General features: G+C 41.7%; 1 protein-coding gene across 1 annotated transcript; it reads left to right on the top strand.

Annotated features, from left to right (window-relative positions):
• The first annotated feature begins 1,958 nt into the window (after positions 1 to 1,958).
• Positions 1,959 to 16,622, top strand: LOC127059018 (inducible T-cell costimulator-like). The gene is made up of 6 exons (XM_050969625.1): positions 1,959 to 2,198; positions 9,324 to 9,365; positions 11,386 to 11,724; positions 13,094 to 13,206; positions 13,888 to 13,978; positions 14,664 to 16,622. Exons 1-5 carry the CDS (start codon positions 2,141 to 2,143, stop codon positions 13,975 to 13,977), a joined length of 642 nt encoding a protein of 213 aa, XP_050825582.1. The 5' UTR covers positions 1,959 to 2,140; the 3' UTR covers position 13,978; positions 14,664 to 16,622.
• Positions 16,623 to 17,807: the final 1,185 nt, after the last annotated feature.

The following is a 17,807-nucleotide window of genomic DNA, read 5'->3' as shown; positions in this document are numbered from 1 at the left end:
TTGAATTGGCCGAGGGCTGGACGAGGTAATTTTCCAGCTGAACTGTGGGTGTTGTGTTCTATTATTTAGAAGCAGCAATGTTGAAAGTAAGGACTTTTTCCCAGATTATTTATAACCGGGGCTAATGGAAAGATGCAGTAATGGGGAAGGGGCAAATGGGGTTTAAATCTCCGTGGTATGGTAGGGTTTATGGTAAGATTTAAAGACAAGATGTGACTTAGTAGCTCAGAGGAAGAGGAAAAGTTCCAAAGAGATGACTCAGTGCAACTGAAAGAGGGTCTGTTTGGTGTGTGGAGGAGCACAAGGGGAAGCCAAGATGGGAGAGGTGGAATGGAAGAAGCTGTTAGAGGAATAGATGGATAGATGACTGGAAAGTGACCCTGAAGAATTTTGAAAGAATAAAATGATAGGGGAAGAGAAGTGAGCTGCTGGGCCCAATGTAGGTTGGAAAAAGGAAACACGTGTGAGAGACCAAAAATAGCTACAGATCTAGGTAGCGTGCTGTGGAAACAGATTGCTTGCACCAGATGTCAGCTAGAACTGGCGTTAGCTTTTCACAGTAAGAATATCCCTGTGAGGTGGGAAAGTATTAGCCCCATTTTACAGAGGAAGAAAACAAAGGCAGGAAAGCTAAAGAAGGCTAAAGGCAATAAGAGATTCTGTACAGGGTTGGATTAGAATACAGGAGCTCCTTGCTTTCAATCCTGTGCTTTGTTACCTAAACCAGGCTGCTTCTCATCTTAGTAAGTTATACCGCTTGTGATCAGAGGCTGCACTGGCTCACCATCACAGGAACTGGCTCAGCTGTTGTGAACCAGTATCCCTCTAAAAGTTTCCTGACAATGGTGCTGGGAAAAACAGCACTTTTTGAGAAAGGGGTGAGTAAATTAATATCTAAAAAGAGTATTCACCCAAGGTGGTGAATTTTCGCTTTGCAAAGCATGTGCAAGCCAGTCCCGTTATTTATAAATGATTTGATATTTGGTAACATTCAAAGCACATCTCAAGTGAACCAAGGTCAGTCTCTGGAATGTCTACACAGTGTCTGAATAGGTCATCCAAGTATTTCCATGGGTAGAGCACACTAACGCCATTCAGATCATCTTTGTAAATTCAGGAATGCTAACAGGCTCAAATACAGCTGAAATGAACTAAATTCTTAAGTTTTTCCCCATCTTCCACCAGCTCTAATAATAAAAATATACATGTATAAATAATCATTTGGACATGGATGTAGCCCTTTTGATCCCAAAGGATCCTAAAGCATTCCCTAAACCACACATGTGCAGCTTCCTCTGGGACAAAGAGCAGCAGCTCAGAGCACAGCAACACAAAAGCAAAGTGAGAAATTGTTGGCTGTGGACACTCCCTCCACTTTTACAGAGAGGCCATGAGATCGTTTATGTCCATGCCAATCAAACAAGACCTCGGGTTTGAAGGTCTCATTTGAATGAGCTCCTGGAAAGATAGAGGGCTGAGCTGATCCACCTGAGATTTGACTTTGGGTTTCCATTGAATTCCAGGTGCTTTGATTCCAATGCGTAGATCAGTAAGCCATTCCCTCAGGCTTACTGTATCGGCTAACGGCTTTAAAACAAAGACAGCAACAAGTGGTTTAAAAGAAACTGATGATGAACAGTGGCTTGTGAGAAAGCAATTTGACATAGATAAAGAACCAAAACAAATTTATAACTGACTTGCTGGACACTGGTATTTGCAAGACACATACTAGAGAGGTGATGATGGTGCGTGCAGGGGATGGATTAAGCTGAAAGTAGCCACCCGTGAAAGTGAATATCGAAGGTGGCCTATATTCTATGAGGTAAACTAATGACACAGATGCTATCGCTGCTGGGAAGATGAAAGTAAGATGTGAACTAGAGGGAAACAAAAGCAAAAACACAGCCATTCCCCCCACGCACAGACGCGTGTAATAGCAAAACCCCTGCTGACATAGCTATAATGTTGCTATGGGTTATTTAAATGAAAGAGCCCTTTAAGTTATTGTATAATTCCACTCATTGCCCACAAAACCACTTCCTTTCCTATGAAAGGGGCAACAATGACAAAAATGTAAATTCTGCTTTAGCTTTGAAAACTTAAGCCAGACGGCTGGGGCTGGTGTCTGTGTCAGACAAGTATGAAGTCAGGAGTTTTAACATTCTGTCTCCTCTGCTTTCAGATGGAAGCTCTCTGTGGTAAGTGACATTCGGAGTTTTGCTTCTTACAATAATCATCCATAAGGCATTTAAGATACACGATGACCAGATGTGTAAATAGGGAATGACTCGGGATGGGATTGGGGGAACAGAAACAGTTAAGAAAAATAGTTGCCAAGAGGAAAGATGTCAGTCTCAGCCTTACCACCACCACAGAGGTTGGTGCCAGCACAGAACATTCGTGCTGTCTTCGAGACACATGAAAATATGCACTTTGGTTGTTTACTTTCTTCACTCATCTGCTTGGAGTGACTTTTCAGATGTAGCTATTGTAGTGCTTTAGCCATCTTCCCTTATGGAGCAGAATCTAATATATTAGAAATGCAAAAGTGTATAAGGGGATCCATACTGGGCTATTGATTTCAAGGAGGAGTCATGTTTGGGAGGGGAATTCTTTTAACTTGGAAAACACATATGAGCTGGAGAAGTGGTGTAGGTCATTTATATTGCAGGCTGGAAATGCAGAGTGATTTACAAGGAGCCATGGGTGATGCCATCGATCTGAAAATGACCATAACACTGACAGGGCATTTTATGGGATTCAGCACCCTAACGCAGCATTGTAGTCTGCAAAGTATAATGCGAAAGCTCGGTTCTTTTTAACTTCTCTGAAACTAACCTTCCATTACATACCATTCCAGTGCAGAAATTCAGTCAATATTTGATAAAAATAAGAAATCTCATTAATCTACATACTGTTGTAGGATTTAGTGTGATTTGTCCTAAGTAACAATATTCTGAAGTCTGGGCTTTGGTGGGTATTATTACTAAGCCCCATTTAAATGTGTTCCTTTGAAGGTCATGCCTAGGGCCATTGAAGGTATGTGCTACTGAAATTACAGTGATATAAAGTAGGTTTAAAGTCTCTGGAATTTCAGTGCTTTCAAGGTTTTATGCAGAAATTAAGCTTTTATTTAAGTAAAAAAGACTTCCTAGCCCTTCTGATTGTGACGATATGCTTCAGAATGTTAGCTAATGTAATGCCGACATCCTAAGCCTTCAAACAGCCAGATTGGAAGAATGGATGAAATCCAGGCCTTATGGAACGTCATGGCAAAACTCCCATTGACTTCAGTGGAGTCAGGATTTCACCCAATATCTCAAGTAGTGTGTGAGCTGGCCCTCGTCTCAATGAGGAGTTAATCTGAAAAGCTATTAATGAAAACCAAACATCAATACTAACCACATCCATTTTGGCAGAAACATCCAGCTAACGTGTTTTATCCAGTGTAGCTGGATTCATTGGAAAGGACATTTCCTACAAAAAGAATAAGGCTGTAAATGAATGTTCTCTCAGACCCTAGAATTTTTTTGACCCTCAAGCTGGGAATCAGAGTGAAAGGAGGAGCAAAGGGAGGGTAAAGAGGTTGATTTCCAAAACTCCTCTGAGGGAAGAAATGAAATCTCTCAGGAAATGTTTTTCTACATTGCTTTCAACATATAACACGGTAATTATTTACTATTATTATTATTATTAAAATGGACAAGACAGGGCAAAATAAAGGGCTGTTTGATTTAGACTATGTCAACAAGGATGCAAAGAATTTATGGAATATGTTACCCTATAAAATACTATTTCCTAGCATTTTAGCAGAATTTCAGTAGGAAAAACGTAGCAGCATTTTAACAAAAATGCCTGCAGATTTGCAGGCCCTAGTCATGATCTCTAGATATATTTCTAATCAGAAACTGTGCCATGTAAATTAAAATTTATTTTAGTCTTTGCAACTTTGTGGCCTAATCGTGATAAAGAAATCACTATGAGACTGTGCAGCCTCATGCTCCAGTCCCTACCCAGACAGCTATTAACTTCATTTAAATGGAATTTGATCCTGCATAAGGCATGCAGGACCAGGGACTAAATGGAGAAAACGAAAACATCAGGCCCTCAATCTGACGTGAGTTTTTTGTATTTATTCAGTTTATCTTAGTAGAGCTTTACATTGGTCCTCTTTGAATTTCTCCCTCAAACAAGTTTCCCTAGCATATTTCTCCACAAAATCTCCAAGAGATTCCATATTAGTAAACTGCCTGTCTAAAGGTCATGGTTACACTGCCAGAGGGCTGCAGATCAGACAGCAGTGGGGTTCTGGCTGTGGAAAGTTGTCTATTCTATATTTTTCATGTAGCCATTTAAAAAAAAGTTAACATTTGCCAACAGTTATTGTGGGTTGCAATGGAAACCTCCTGTTGTCAGTGTAGGGAGAAGCCATGCTCATCTCAGATACTAGAGTGAGGTACTGAATGGCAAATGCTGACATTTTAATAGAGACCACCATAATTTATGTTTATCCTATAGCATAGATAGGAAAGTAGTACATCTGTGGCCACCACCTTGTTTCCTGTAGGATAGCTCTGCTCTTTGAATCTGGGCCCTGATTCTACAAAGACTTATGCACACACTTAGCTTCAGACATGTGAGTAGTTTAACTGAGTTCAGAGGGCTTAGAGGGGCTGGAAGGGTCAGTGCTACAGTGACTTAAAGCTGTTTTTGTTTTCTTTATGCTACTGGAAGAAGAAAAAAATAATCCAAGCTCATCTTCAGCAGCTGAGAAAGTTTGTGACTTTCATGAGTACGTTACAACTAAGGCTGTGTTCTGAGAGTCAAACCACAAAACAAAAACAAAGTCCCCTCACCTCCACCCAATGGTCCAAGACTATTTCCACCCAGCTGTCCCCCCCTCAACTCCAAGTTTCAAAATGAGGGTTAAACTTTATTTTATTTTTTAAGTCTGTTATGACCAGCTGCAATTTTACCTGGGCTACTTGCTAATGGCATTGAGTCATTGACCAGTCTGAAAGCCAGTAGCAGTTGGTAGCCAGCTGGCAAATAAAACACCTATTGGTTACTGGCCATCCAATCACCAATGGTGCAGAAATCCTTGAGCCTTCACCAAAGTGCCCACTGACTCTATTGAAGATGGTCAGGAAGATGCTCTAACTCAGGAAGCATGTTGGCTGGACTGAGTTAGAAACAGATTTTAATCTCTTATGGAAGCCAACATAGTTTATGCACGCTTGTTTGCACACGCATGCCTGTACCCATCAGCTCCACATTGCAACCAGAAATATAAGTGGCCAGAGTCTTTTCCTTAAACCAGGGTAAACCAAGAGAAACTCCACTTAAGTCCATAGTTACACCTGCCTGTGTGAGATTTTAACCCCTGCCACAGGCTTCTTATTGCTATTGTATTACTTCAGCCTGATTTTAATGAAAAAAATACAGCCTTAAAGATGGCACTATTCCAAATACTTTAATACAGAAAAGGAAGAGGCCATTTTGCACTTGGTATAAGAAACAGTGCTTATACATTCCCACCCATCACATCTACATGCATCTAGCTAGTTCCTATCGGGATTGATGGGATCCCAGAAGTAACATCCAATCTTGGTACAAGAAAAATTTATCCATGTGGACACACAAATCTCCTTGTCTGCCTCACTCCACAATGACTGATGATAATGATGTTGTACTGGCCTGTCAGAAATGTTACCCATTCCAAGTGTTTGGGTGAATAGGATTTTGCAAAGTTGTATCACCTGTTAAAGCTGCACATTTGGGACAGTGAAAACAGCAGAAGCAACCACTAGCTGCTGGCAAGAACTCTAAAGGTTCAGAGGTTTGCACAGTTTGGAATTCATTTCCACCCAATACTACCTAGTAGTTAGAAAACAATGTTCGCTACAATTTCTATATTAATCATCTTGCAATTTTCAGAGACATTTTTGCAACACTTCATGGCAGTCTCCATTTTGGCAAGGAAAAACACAGCTTTTAGTGGCAAAGCTAACTTGGGCTTATGAAGTATGCTTGTGAAACTGGTGATGTGTTGTTGTAGGAGTTGCTCTCTTTATGCTGCGATAATCACAGAATCACTAAGGTAAGGCTGGAAAGGACCTCGAGAGGTCATCTACTCCATGCTGCTATGTGGAGGCAGGACAATATCTACCTAGACCATCCCTGGCAGGAATCTGTCTAACCTGTTCTTAAAACCACCCAATGAGAGGGACTCCCTAACCTCCCTTGGTAACCTATTCCAATACTTAACTATCCTTATAAATAGAAAGATTTTCCTAATATCTAACCTAACTCTTCCGTGCTGCAGATTTAGCTTATGTCTTGTCTACGGAGGGTAGGACAAGGAGCCGCATCCTCCCCCTTGTCATCCTTTCTCCAATCTAAACATGCCCAGTTTTTTAGTCTTTCCTCACAGGTCAGGTTTTCTAAACATTTTATCATTATTTCCCTCTTCTGGACTCTCTCAAATTTGTCCATGTTTCTTAGTGTGTGGCAACCAAAACTGGGTACACTACTCCAGCTGAGGGCTCAGCAGTGCAGAGCAATTACTTCTCATGTCTTAGAACACTCCTTTTAATACACCCAAGAATATTGGTCATTTTTGCAACTGCATCACATCGTTGACTCATTCAATTTACTCAATTTGCAGTTGACTCACTCAACTCCCAGACCCTTTTTTGCAGTACTACAGCCTGGCAGCATTTTCACCTGTTACTCCACAGAAACTGATTATTACATCATATTTACCGAAATGTTTACTCAGTGGCATGATCTTATCAGTCCTCAGCCTTCTTGGTGGTTAAAATTCTGGGCTCAGGAAGATACAAACTATCCTTCAGCTGGGCACAGTCACACATGAATTTTATGCTTAATGACCCTCCCCAGCCATTTCTATCGCTGGTCAGCAGTAAGGATGACACCTCAACATACAAGACAGATCACCACCACTTACACAAAAAGAATAACTCCATTAGCTTGTAGTAAAATTAGCTTGTTATCCTCTATGTGGACCAGCCACTAGGGGGTGTGAAACAGTGTGATACATAGGGTGACCAGATGTCCTGATTTTATAGGGACAATCCTGATTTTGGGGTCTTTTTCTTATATAGGCTCCTGTTACCCCCCACACCCATCTAAATTTTTCACATTTGCTGTCTGGTCACCCTACTGCTGCATGGGTTTTTAGGATGAAATTCACTGCTGTGTAAAGCTTGTGGCCCACTTAAGCATACATAATCACATAGTCCCATTGACTTCAGTGGGGCTATTTGTGGAGTGAGATGCTATTCAGTGTTAGAAAGTATAGCAGAATTTGGCCCTATTTAACCAAAGCAATTTAACCTCAAATCTAAAGAGCCCCAGACTACTATTAAACATGCCTCAAAAATATTAGATAAGATTTAAAATACTAGGTAAACACTGTAAGCTTTACACCTGATACATTGAAACATTTTGAACTTTTTTCTTCTCTCTACTGATTTGTCAATGTGTTGCCTAATGTTAAAACTATCAAACTATAACCCCTACAATTAGACAGTATTTACCAAATCTTTACTTAAAATAATTAACAACAGCACAGCAACTTTTCCCCCCATCAAACTTTACCTAGGAATATGCAAAGCAGCAAGAATTATTTTAATGTTCATTCTTTCTCTTGGTGCTGGCACTTTCTGTGTTTGTTACTTTATTGTATAACAGGCTTTGGTCTGTAGTGCGTATACGGGAGCTGACATCTATACTCCACCTGGGCGTTTTACCTATCTGTCCTATCACCACACCCGTTGGAATGGGACACCAATATCTTGAATGTCCACATACATGGCAATAGCCTGGAAAGTGGTACAGACTATTAGAACTATCATAGCATCAGACAAGGGTAAGTGACTGAGCATTGTGGACCAGAGGCCATGTGGTAACAGAGGAAGAGTATGACTCAGTCATACAGGGGTGACAACAATATCTTGTTTCTGTAGCACCTGCCAACTGAACACCTCAGAGTATTTTACAAATATTCAACAACATAAGTGTCTCTGGGCGCCTGCCAGGGATGTACATATTACTAAATGTTCTGAGGACACTGAGGAATGGAGGGACTTGACCAAGGTCACTCAGCATGTCTGTGGATATAGATCTCCCTACTCACTAGAGTGTATGTTCTTGCTCTCTCTTCAGGATGCATTAAGGTCTAATGGAGAGTAAGGTAGGGAGAAGCTTGCAGCCATGTGCTTCTTCAAGTTCTGCCTCATCCTCCCTCCTCACACTTAATACTTTTTACTACTGGGAAAGAAGTTAGTCAAAATACAACAACTTTTCAAATAATGTACAATAGACACGACAAAAACTAATGTTTTCAGGGACTTTCTTTAGTCTGACAAACAACTGGTATTTCTGATGTCTTTGCTAATAAGGAGGTTTTAGCATGCTTGGTGTAGGAGAGGTGCATTGCTTATGGCGCTTCCCTGGCCAACGGGCAGCAAGTGCGTGAACAAGACTTCAAAGAAGCACGAAGCATGAGTATGAAAGATCACTCGAGTCCAGAAACAGAGCATACTGGGCCAGACCCTGCAAAGACTGAAGCATGTAATTATCTATGCCTGTGTGTTTGTAGATTTGGGACAAGATTGCAAGCTCTTTGGGGTAGTGACTGGATTTTAGAATAGCTTTGCACAGCACCAAGCACAATAGGGGCCGAGTCTGGCTGGGGCCACTAGACAATACTGTAATATCAAAACAATAATATATTGGCTTATTAAAATGCTTAATTAACTATTTTCACTCTATTTCCCTAGCATACCAAAATAAAGTTGCTTGAAGTGAGTCTTTCAATCCAAATGACTTTTGAAAGCCTTACTGAAAATATCATCAGAAGTAGAGAGCCAAACTTTTCTATCTGGCTGGCTGGCTGGCATCCTTCTGATCTTAGGAGCCCTGATAAGAGAAATATAAGGCCTTGACTATCAACTGAGTACATGGTCCAATAACTTCTGATTTTGAATCCTGTCTAACACATATTCCCTCTGTAGCTTTAGGCAAATTACTTAACTTGCAGCTTCAGTTTCTACTTTCAAAATACAGATAATACTTACTTTGTGTGGGTGTTTTGTGAGAATTAATGAATGCTACATAAGTGATTGATCTTAATGCTGGATCCATTAATGCTCTTTAGCTTCTGATTTTAATGTTTTGCAATGATTTTATTGCATTGTAGGATTTTATTTTTAGCACTAGAAAATTATGTTGCCATCTTTACATCACATTATAACCCCTTAGTTATTTTAAACAGCAAATTACATTTTATTTTTCAGGAACTGAACGCTGTTCATCACATCGACTATGCAAAAATATAGGTAAGAGACATTTTTAAAATAACAGCTAATATTTCCATAAATTGTCTTAAGAGGGCTGTAAATATTTTTTGTATGACAATATACTGGTTCTTGAAATGGAAACATGTCCTTCTTTACAATGGACATTGCAATTCATGCATCTTCCCAAAGGGTTTCCCAGTTCTGTTAGCTACTGACTCCTACAAAAGCCAAACTGGGAGGTACTAGGAGATCCTCAGAGAGGTGTTTTAATTGACTTCTCAAAAAAAATTGAATAATTTTTGCTGTATATGAGGTGACGGCTTCACTTCTCAGGGATTTTTGTGAGCACCTGCGGCCAGAGAGGATATGGATTTTGAGTGGTGTGAGTGGGTATGAGGTGATATTCCTTCTCCCTACCCCAGCAAGCTTCAATGATAAGAGGAGATATAAACATGTCAATTATTAAGGTCAAACTTAATAGCTATTGCATAGAGGAAGGATGGTTTTATGAATAAGGCACTGAACCGGGACATAGGAGATTTGTATTCAATTCTACTCTTTGTGACTCACTTACCCATCTGTAAAAGAAGAATATGATCATCATCTTCTCCAACTCTTTGTTTGTCTTGTCTATTTACATTATTAACTCTTTAGGGCAGGAACTGTCTCTCTACACAATGCTGGGTTCAATGCGGCCGCTAGGCACTACCATAATACAAACAACTAGTATGCAGTATCTAAACACTAACAGTGACCTACACCAGCTTACACTGAGTTAGTGCACATATTTATTCAGCAGCATCTTCACGAGCTATTCCACTCCTTGTTTCAACATCTGAATATAGTAATTCCTCACTTAACGTTGTAGTTATGTTCCTGAAAAATGTGACTTTAAGTGAAACTATGTTAAGCGAATCCAATCTCCCCATAAGAATTAATGTAAATGGGGGGGTTAGGTTCCCTGGAATTTTTTTCACCAGACAAAAGACTAGATAGATAGATAGACAGACACACACACACTACATTTTAAACAAACAATTTAATACTGGTACACAGTGATGATGATTGTGAAGCTTGGTTAAGGTGGAGGAGTCAGAGGGTGGGATATTTCCCTGGGAAAGCCTTACTGCTAAATGATGAACTAGCAGGCGGCTGAACCCTCAAGGGTTAACTCTCACACACTACAAGGCAGCAGGAATGGAGACAGGGGAGACAGCACTGCAGACAGAGACAGAGACACACCGTGTGTGCATGAGAGAGAGATGTGCATTTTCCCTTTAATTACACTGCCTTGTTAATTAGATCAGCTTGCTGAGACCGCAGCTGCAGCTAACAAGCTCCCTCCATCCTGAGCCCTGTTTTGTGTCCCTCACTGCTCTATGAAAGATGGGGTAAGCGGGGTGCAGGAGCAGGGGGGAGGGGGACACCCTGACATTAGCCCCCCTCTTCCTCCCCTCTTTTCTCCCCCCCCCACAGCAAGCAGAGTCTCAGGGAGCAGCTCCAAGGCAGGGGGCAGGAGCAGCACATAGTAGTGGGGGGAGGGACAGTTGATCTGCCAACTATTGGTAGCCTGCTGGGCAGTTGCTGCACAGAGAACTTAGGGGAGCAGAGAGCTGATGGGGGGCTGCCAGTGCACCCTGGTTCCAAGCCCCCACCAGCTAGCTGCAATGGGCTGCTCTTTCTGCAAGCAGTGGACAAAGCAGGTGGCTGCCAAATGATGTTAGAAGGGAGCATTGCACAACTTTAAATGAGCATGTTTCCTAACTGGTCAGCAACATAATGAAACAACGTTAACCGGGACGACTTTAAGTGAGGAACTAATGTATTAAATGTGCCCAGCAACAAGATAGAAGAGAATTCAAGGGTGTCTATAAGTGATATAGGATATATTTTTCTCTCTTTCTGCTATCAAGGGAATGCACGTTGTGGGTTACTCCCCAAAACCAGACAGTTCTGGACATGCACACTTCAGTAGATTTCAGTGCTACAGATATGTTTACCTGGTTTGATATTTACTTGCAGATTTTCCTGCATAGTATAATTATTTTTTTCTCTGCAGAACAACCTACTGTCTCTGACCCCCAGGTGACTGTTGAATTTCACAATGGGATCTTCAAATTCAACTTCAGTGACCCTAAAAATGTTACTGAATTCAGCATGACACTGCTGAAAGGGCATGAGAGGCAGGAAATCTGTGCATTCCACATGGAGAATGGGAAGTCAATACCTGAAACTAACAGCAGCTACTGTGAGCCAGTGCACTCTGGGAATAGCACATCCTTCATTCTCAAAAATTTGGAAAGCAAGCACACCGGCATTTATCTCTGTTGCCTGGAAATCCTTTTACCTGCTCCCTACATAGACTGTAGGGTAAATGAAACCTATTTGTATATCCATGGTAAGTTCATAGCCCCTCTCTCCTTACTCTAGCTTTAGAGAGATATAAATGAGAGTGTTTCTCTAAGATACCAAAGACAAACCTTGAATTAATTCTAGATTAGCACAAAAATCCTTTCTGAGGTTTACCTGCATGTGTCACAGGCAAAGTCTTAGTTATCAGTATCAGTACTAGAAGCAATACATACATCTAACTTATGGCCTGATCTAGAGAGGTGCTGAGCACTCACAACTCCCATTGCTCACCTCTTTGAATCAGGACCTGGGTCTATTAGGTAACTTGGGACAGTCTATCAAAATCTAAAGACAGCAAAATGTCCTATCTGAAAGGGTCTGTGACTGCACCCCAATGGGTGCTGAATGAACATCAATCATCTTTTGAGTTGCCATTCATCGTGTCTCAGGTATCTCACCTTGGCTGGTTTGCAAGTGTCTCGCCTCTAGCTGAACAAGTTTATAATCTCTCCGCCCAAGCCCCTGCCTTTGTCCTCCGTTACGATGGATAATAAAACCATCCTCCAAGTTGTCTTCTCTTCTTCTTCCATCCCTTCCCTCCCCCAGCATCTGGGGAATACCAGGGTAATCGTGAAATTCAATGGCCCATGTTATGTCAGATCTGATGATTTAGTGGTTCCTTAAAAATAGATTAATCTATGATCCAAATCCTGTCACTTCTCTTGCCCAACATTTCCAAAAGCTACCCCTTCCTTTGTGTCTGGGCCACCAGATTGCTCAGCCACAGCCGTGTCATCTCATGCCTTGACTACGGCACTCTCCTCCGGTCTCTAACTTTGCCTCTCTCCATTTCATCCAAAATGTTGCTTCCAAATTCCTCTCTCTCACCAGTCCTTTAGACCACTGACTCACCACTGTGCTACTCATTAAACTAATACTCAATCTGGTTTGGGCCTTCAAGGCCCTCCCATGATGCAGCTCTGGTCTCCTTTCAGATTGTCCTTTATCCCTTCCACTCTGTCAACAATATTAGCCTCGACACCTCTTTCACTTCTTCCTCACACAAACTCCTCTGGACCATTGCTGCATTCTGCCTCATGTTCAGTGTGTCTTCCTCGAGTCCATTCACCAAGCCAACCAATCATTTAGATCCCTCTCAAACACTGACTTCTGCCATTTCTCCCACTGCTTAAAATGCATGGGATTGCAAACCTGAAAAAAAATTGTTTTAAAGCAAGCTGGGGTCACTATCTTACCAAAGCTGGTACTCCAAGATTATGATTCTCCCACCCCACCCCCACCCCAGCATCCACTTTTTCCAGACCACTCTAAGCATTGATCTCACCTACACAAAGTGTATGGGAGGGGTGTAATTTAGACTGCTAATACTCAGTGATTTTTTTAATATGTTCTAGACTCAGAAACCTGCTTTGTATCAGAAATGATGTCATGGATGCTTATTGGGATCACTGCATTTTCCATGGTTTCCTGTATCTGCTGCATAGTAGCCTGTTGCTTAAGAAAGAAGGTAAGCAATTTCCATACACAGTCCTAGGTCCAAAGCTGATACGTTGAGGGCCTGATTTAGTTTGATTTAGGGTATGTCTTCACTAGCAACGTTTTAACATGGCTGTGACGTCACGGCACCAGTGCTGGGAAAGAGCTCTCCCAGCCCTATAAAAACCTCCACCTCCACGAGGCGAGTGCACTATCTTGCAGCACTGTAAAGCAGCAGTGTACTTTCTTGCTCAAGAGTGTGTTACAGACACATGCACAGCATGTGCTAAGAGTTTCAATGTCATGTAATTCAGCCATCAGTGACAGCAGCTCAGTTTTAATTTTTTTAAGTCAGACTAGCCTACTGATTTAAAGACCTGGAGCCATAGGAAGAAAGAGCAACTCCGCACAGATCAGCAAAAATACCTTGGGAAGCAATTCACTTGGTAGTTTTCTTCAAGAGGGGAAAGAGGAGTAATTCCAGCTCTGTTCCCGAGCAAAACCTCTTAAAAACAAAGATAACAGCCACAGAAGAAGAGAGAGTTTTGTTGAACAGAGTCTGCTTTCCTCTTCCGATCTGTGAAGTTTAGAGGCTCTGATTTTAATATCCCATTGAAAGCAGAGCGAGATTAACCACCCCATTAAAAGGACAAAGGCAAGAGTGAATGGGGGTTAGAGACAATCAACTAAATTCAGAGCATTTTCTTTGCAGACACAACAATATGAATCCAACTCCCATGAGTTCAACAGTGAATATATGCCCATGGCAGCAGTGAATGCAGCTAGAAAACCAGCGTTCTAAGGTTATACTATGTCTTTTTGCTGAATCATTCTTACATCGTTAGCAACATGCTTTCTCTGTTAGGAAGAGTTGGCCTGACCTGCCTCCAACTGGCTTTAGGAGTGTGTGTTATAAGTTGTTATAATTTATCTGGGTACATAGTGCCATCTAACAGGAATAGCAATCTAAAAGCAAAATCCCCAAAGAGTTTACCAATCAGAATAGCGGACCAGTCCCCAGAAATGTTAGTGCTTCAGAACAGGGCCATGTAATAACTTCAAGAATGAGGAACTGATGTGAAGCATCAATTGATTCAGAATCTTGTGATGCCACATCTTTCCCAAATATCAGAGGGGTAGCCGTGTTAGTTTGGATCCGTAAAAGCAGCAAAGAATCCTGTGGCACCTTATAGACTAACAGACGTATTGGAGCATGAGCTTTCGTGGGTGAATACCCACTTCGTCGGATGCATCTTTCCCAAAGTGACTCTGGGGAAGTGCCTCTAGTTCAGCTCTGAGTATACCTGCTTATCAAACTTTGGACCATTACAATAAAGGCCAGGCTGTGGCTGTTGGCTCAGGTGTGGGAGGAGCTTTTGCCCGACATGGGCCCTTATATAGAAATCAGCCACAATTTAGAAGGGGAGCAGAGCTAGAAGCTGGAGTGATTCAGACTTGTTTACAACCAATTCTCAATTTCTGTTCCAGGTGTGAACCTGCAAGTAGGTCACCTGTGGCACAGGAAGTTTCCTGGAACCTTCAGCCTCCGGCCACTTGAATGCCAGTTTCACAGCCAAAGAGATTTTCTGAGACTGAACTCATACGATACTGATCTGTTCAACAATGAGCCATTAGCTCTAGAGTTATTTCCAGTGGCGTTTTGCTCCAGATAGTCTGTGTTAACGTGGACATGGCCAAATCCATTGACTGCATATCAAGTGTGACAACATAAAAAAAACAAAAAACAAAAACAGACTTGTAGTTGAAAAATGTAGAATGTTTCCTTGCCAAGGATATTGCTGCAGTGCTGCATAGAGCAACTATGTTATACCTTCTGCAGAAGGTTTCTTCTATGATACCTCCCACGGAAAAAAAAATGAACTACCTCCACAGGCCACTCCAGCAGCATGGCGGGCAACAGCAGCCATTTTACTGCACATATTACTGCTTTGTTATGGCCAGTTTAGCAAGATTGGTCTTCACACTTCTTAACAGCACCACACTAGGATACTTTAGTGCATATGTACAGTCTGTCCCTTGGATGGGGACTCCAGACAATAGAGAAACAATGGAAGGAGCGTATAATGTACTTTCTAGTGTCATCTAGAATCTCAGTTATTGTGCATCTTTTTTTCAGTTTTTTGGATTCTCACTACATCTTCACAACACAGACTGCAGGGATCCTCTTTTCCATGTAGAGCTAGGGAGATTACAGAGTTTTTTTCTAGAAGAACAAAATTCTTCCAGTACACATTTTATATATTAAAATCCGAAGACTGAGGCTCTTAATTACATAAGTAAGGGTGGCAGGATCAGTCTCTACATGAGAAAGCAAGGCACAGCCTCCTTATCCCATCCCTTTATTTATCTGTATTACAGCACATACGTAGTAAGGTACAAAAGACCAGAATATTCAAGAGTCTTTCATCACCTAGAAACAGAGGAAGATGAAGTTTCAGTCTTAACTTGGCACTACCTTGCTTTTGTGGCTTTGCATCAGACTTCTATCATTTCCCGTAGAGCAGCTCAAAGCCTCAATCACCTTCAGAGTCTATTGATAGTATGTGTTAAATGGCCCACTGGGAATCAAACCTGAATATCCTGCCAGGCAGTGCACAGCACATCACTGTTCAGTCACTCTAAAATTAGAGCATCATACTAAAACCAATGTCTCTAATTCATTTACGAAGCAGAAATCCCAGTAAGAAATACTTCCATTCTCTATCAGACAGAAAGCCAGGTGGCTTCTGCGATCAGGGACAGTTAACCTTAGAAAGGAAGGCAGTGACTATCTCATAAGGGCTTCTCCACAACGGACCCTGAATGAGGTGGTTTTGCAGACAAGGGCTGAAAGTCCCCAGCCGAGCTGACCTACCTTCAGACAAGTACATAAAGTCTAGGAGAATCAACAAATAATAATGAATAAATAATAAACAGCAAACCAGAATGTCTGTGGCTAGAGCACTACACTGGAACTCAGGTCTGGGTGCTAGTGCTGGCTCTGCTACTGGCCTGCCAGGTGACTTCAGGACTTTCCCTTTCTGCACAATGGGGATAATGAAACTGCCTTCCTTGGTAAACCACTTGAAGATCTAGTGATGAAAGATGCTAGATAACAATCCCTAGCTTTTACTTATCTGTGAGATGTGCTGGCTATGAAAGCCCTGTGTAACACCTGTGAGTCCAAAGGAACCTATTACTAGACTGAGAAGGAGTCTTATGAAACTGCAAGTTCCCAAGAGAAACAGGAGGTTGTCTCAGAGGTATTTTCTGATAATACACAAGGTGTGAGTCTGCCCCAAGTGGTTCAGGGGAAAAAATCATTGAGTTCTAAAAATGTCACATTTTCACACCCTGTTACAGAAACGAGCCTCTCTAGATGAGCTTGGTCTAGTCTAAAACTTTGCTATTCCTTTGTTTTATATGAGATCTCTCTGCTCTTAATAAATCTGGTTTTTATTACACCAAATGGCTCTTAGACTGCTTGGAAAACTTCACGCACACCATCCTGAGGAAACAAACCCCTCAACCCACAAGAGGAGGTAGAAAAGGGAAGAGGGTGTTTGCAGTTGATCCCTGCAACAAACTGGGAGATATGTGCTTTATTTATGGGTGGCAAGTATAATAGGCCTGTGACAGGTTCGGTCACAGAAACCCCTTTGGGACTATCACCTGATGTGCTAGAATTACCTCTGAGCCTGTTTTCCCTGCCAGATTGGGACTCCAGAATCCTGCCTTGTTGAGCCAGACATGCTAGCCTGCTGCAACACAGACCCAGGTCTGGTCCATGCCCCTAAAGCTGCAGACTTAAAACAAACACTGCTCAGCAGGTCACCTATTTCCAGCACCCAGACACCCAGCTCCCAATGGGATCCAACCCCCAAATAAAGCTGCTTTACTCTGTAAAAAGCTTATACAGGGCAAACTCATAAATTGTCCACCCACTATAACACCGATAGGGAAATATGCACAGCTGTTTGCTCCTCCAGGTATTAATCACTTACTCTGGGTTCATTAATAATCAAAAGTGATTTTATTAAATATAAAAAGTAGGATTTAAGTGGTTTCAAGTAACAGACAGAACAAAATAAGTTACCAAGCAAAATAAAGCAAAAACACACAGATCTAATGCATTAACATTAAGAAACTGATTACAGGTAAAATCTCACCCTTGGAGATGTTCCAATAAGCTTCTTTCACAGACTAGACTCCTGCCTAGTCTGGGCCTAATCCTTTCTCCTGGTACAGTCCTCGTTAGTTCCAGCAGACATCTTAGGTGGAAAGCAGGGGTGACTGGCAGCCCTCTTTGTTCTGTTCTGTTCCACTCCCTTTTATAGCCTTGGCACAAGGCGGGAATATTTAGTCTCTCCGAGTCCCCACCCCTCCTTCTAAATGGAAAAGCACTGGAATCCATCTTAAACCTGGTATCAGGTGACATGTTCACATGTCCTGTGAGACCCCAACCTCCATTCTTCCAGGGCTGGCCCGCACCTACCCAGGAAGGTTTACAAGTATACAGAGCCATTTACATGTCATTGATTCTGAAGCACCATTAATGGCTTCCACTTAACATGTTTACATTAGTAATACAAGTTTATATCTTATTCTCCTAACTCCAGACATAGAAATAAT

The sequence above is a fragment of the Gopherus flavomarginatus genome, chromosome 10 (assembly GCF_025201925.1).
Source record: "Gopherus flavomarginatus isolate rGopFla2 chromosome 10, rGopFla2.mat.asm, whole genome shotgun sequence".
Taxonomy (NCBI): Eukaryota; Metazoa; Chordata; order Testudines; family Testudinidae; genus Gopherus; species Gopherus flavomarginatus.
The sequence above is the reverse complement of the archived record's forward strand: the minus strand, read 5'-3'. Positions and strand labels throughout refer to the sequence as shown.

Bases quoted from the DNA above. Each gene is read 5' to 3' on its own strand.
- LOC127059018 (XM_050969625.1), top strand. From the start codon at position 2,141: ATGAAGTCAGGAGTTTTAACATTCTGTCTCCTCTGCTTTCAGATGGAA. The intron at 9,366-11,385 runs GTAAGAGACATT...TTTTCTCTGCAG, and splicing joins TCGACTATGCAAAAATATAG to AACAACCTACTGTCTCTGAC. The intron at 11,725-13,093 runs GTAAGTTCATAG...AATATGTTCTAG, and splicing joins AACCTATTTGTATATCCATG to ACTCAGAAACCTGCTTTGTA.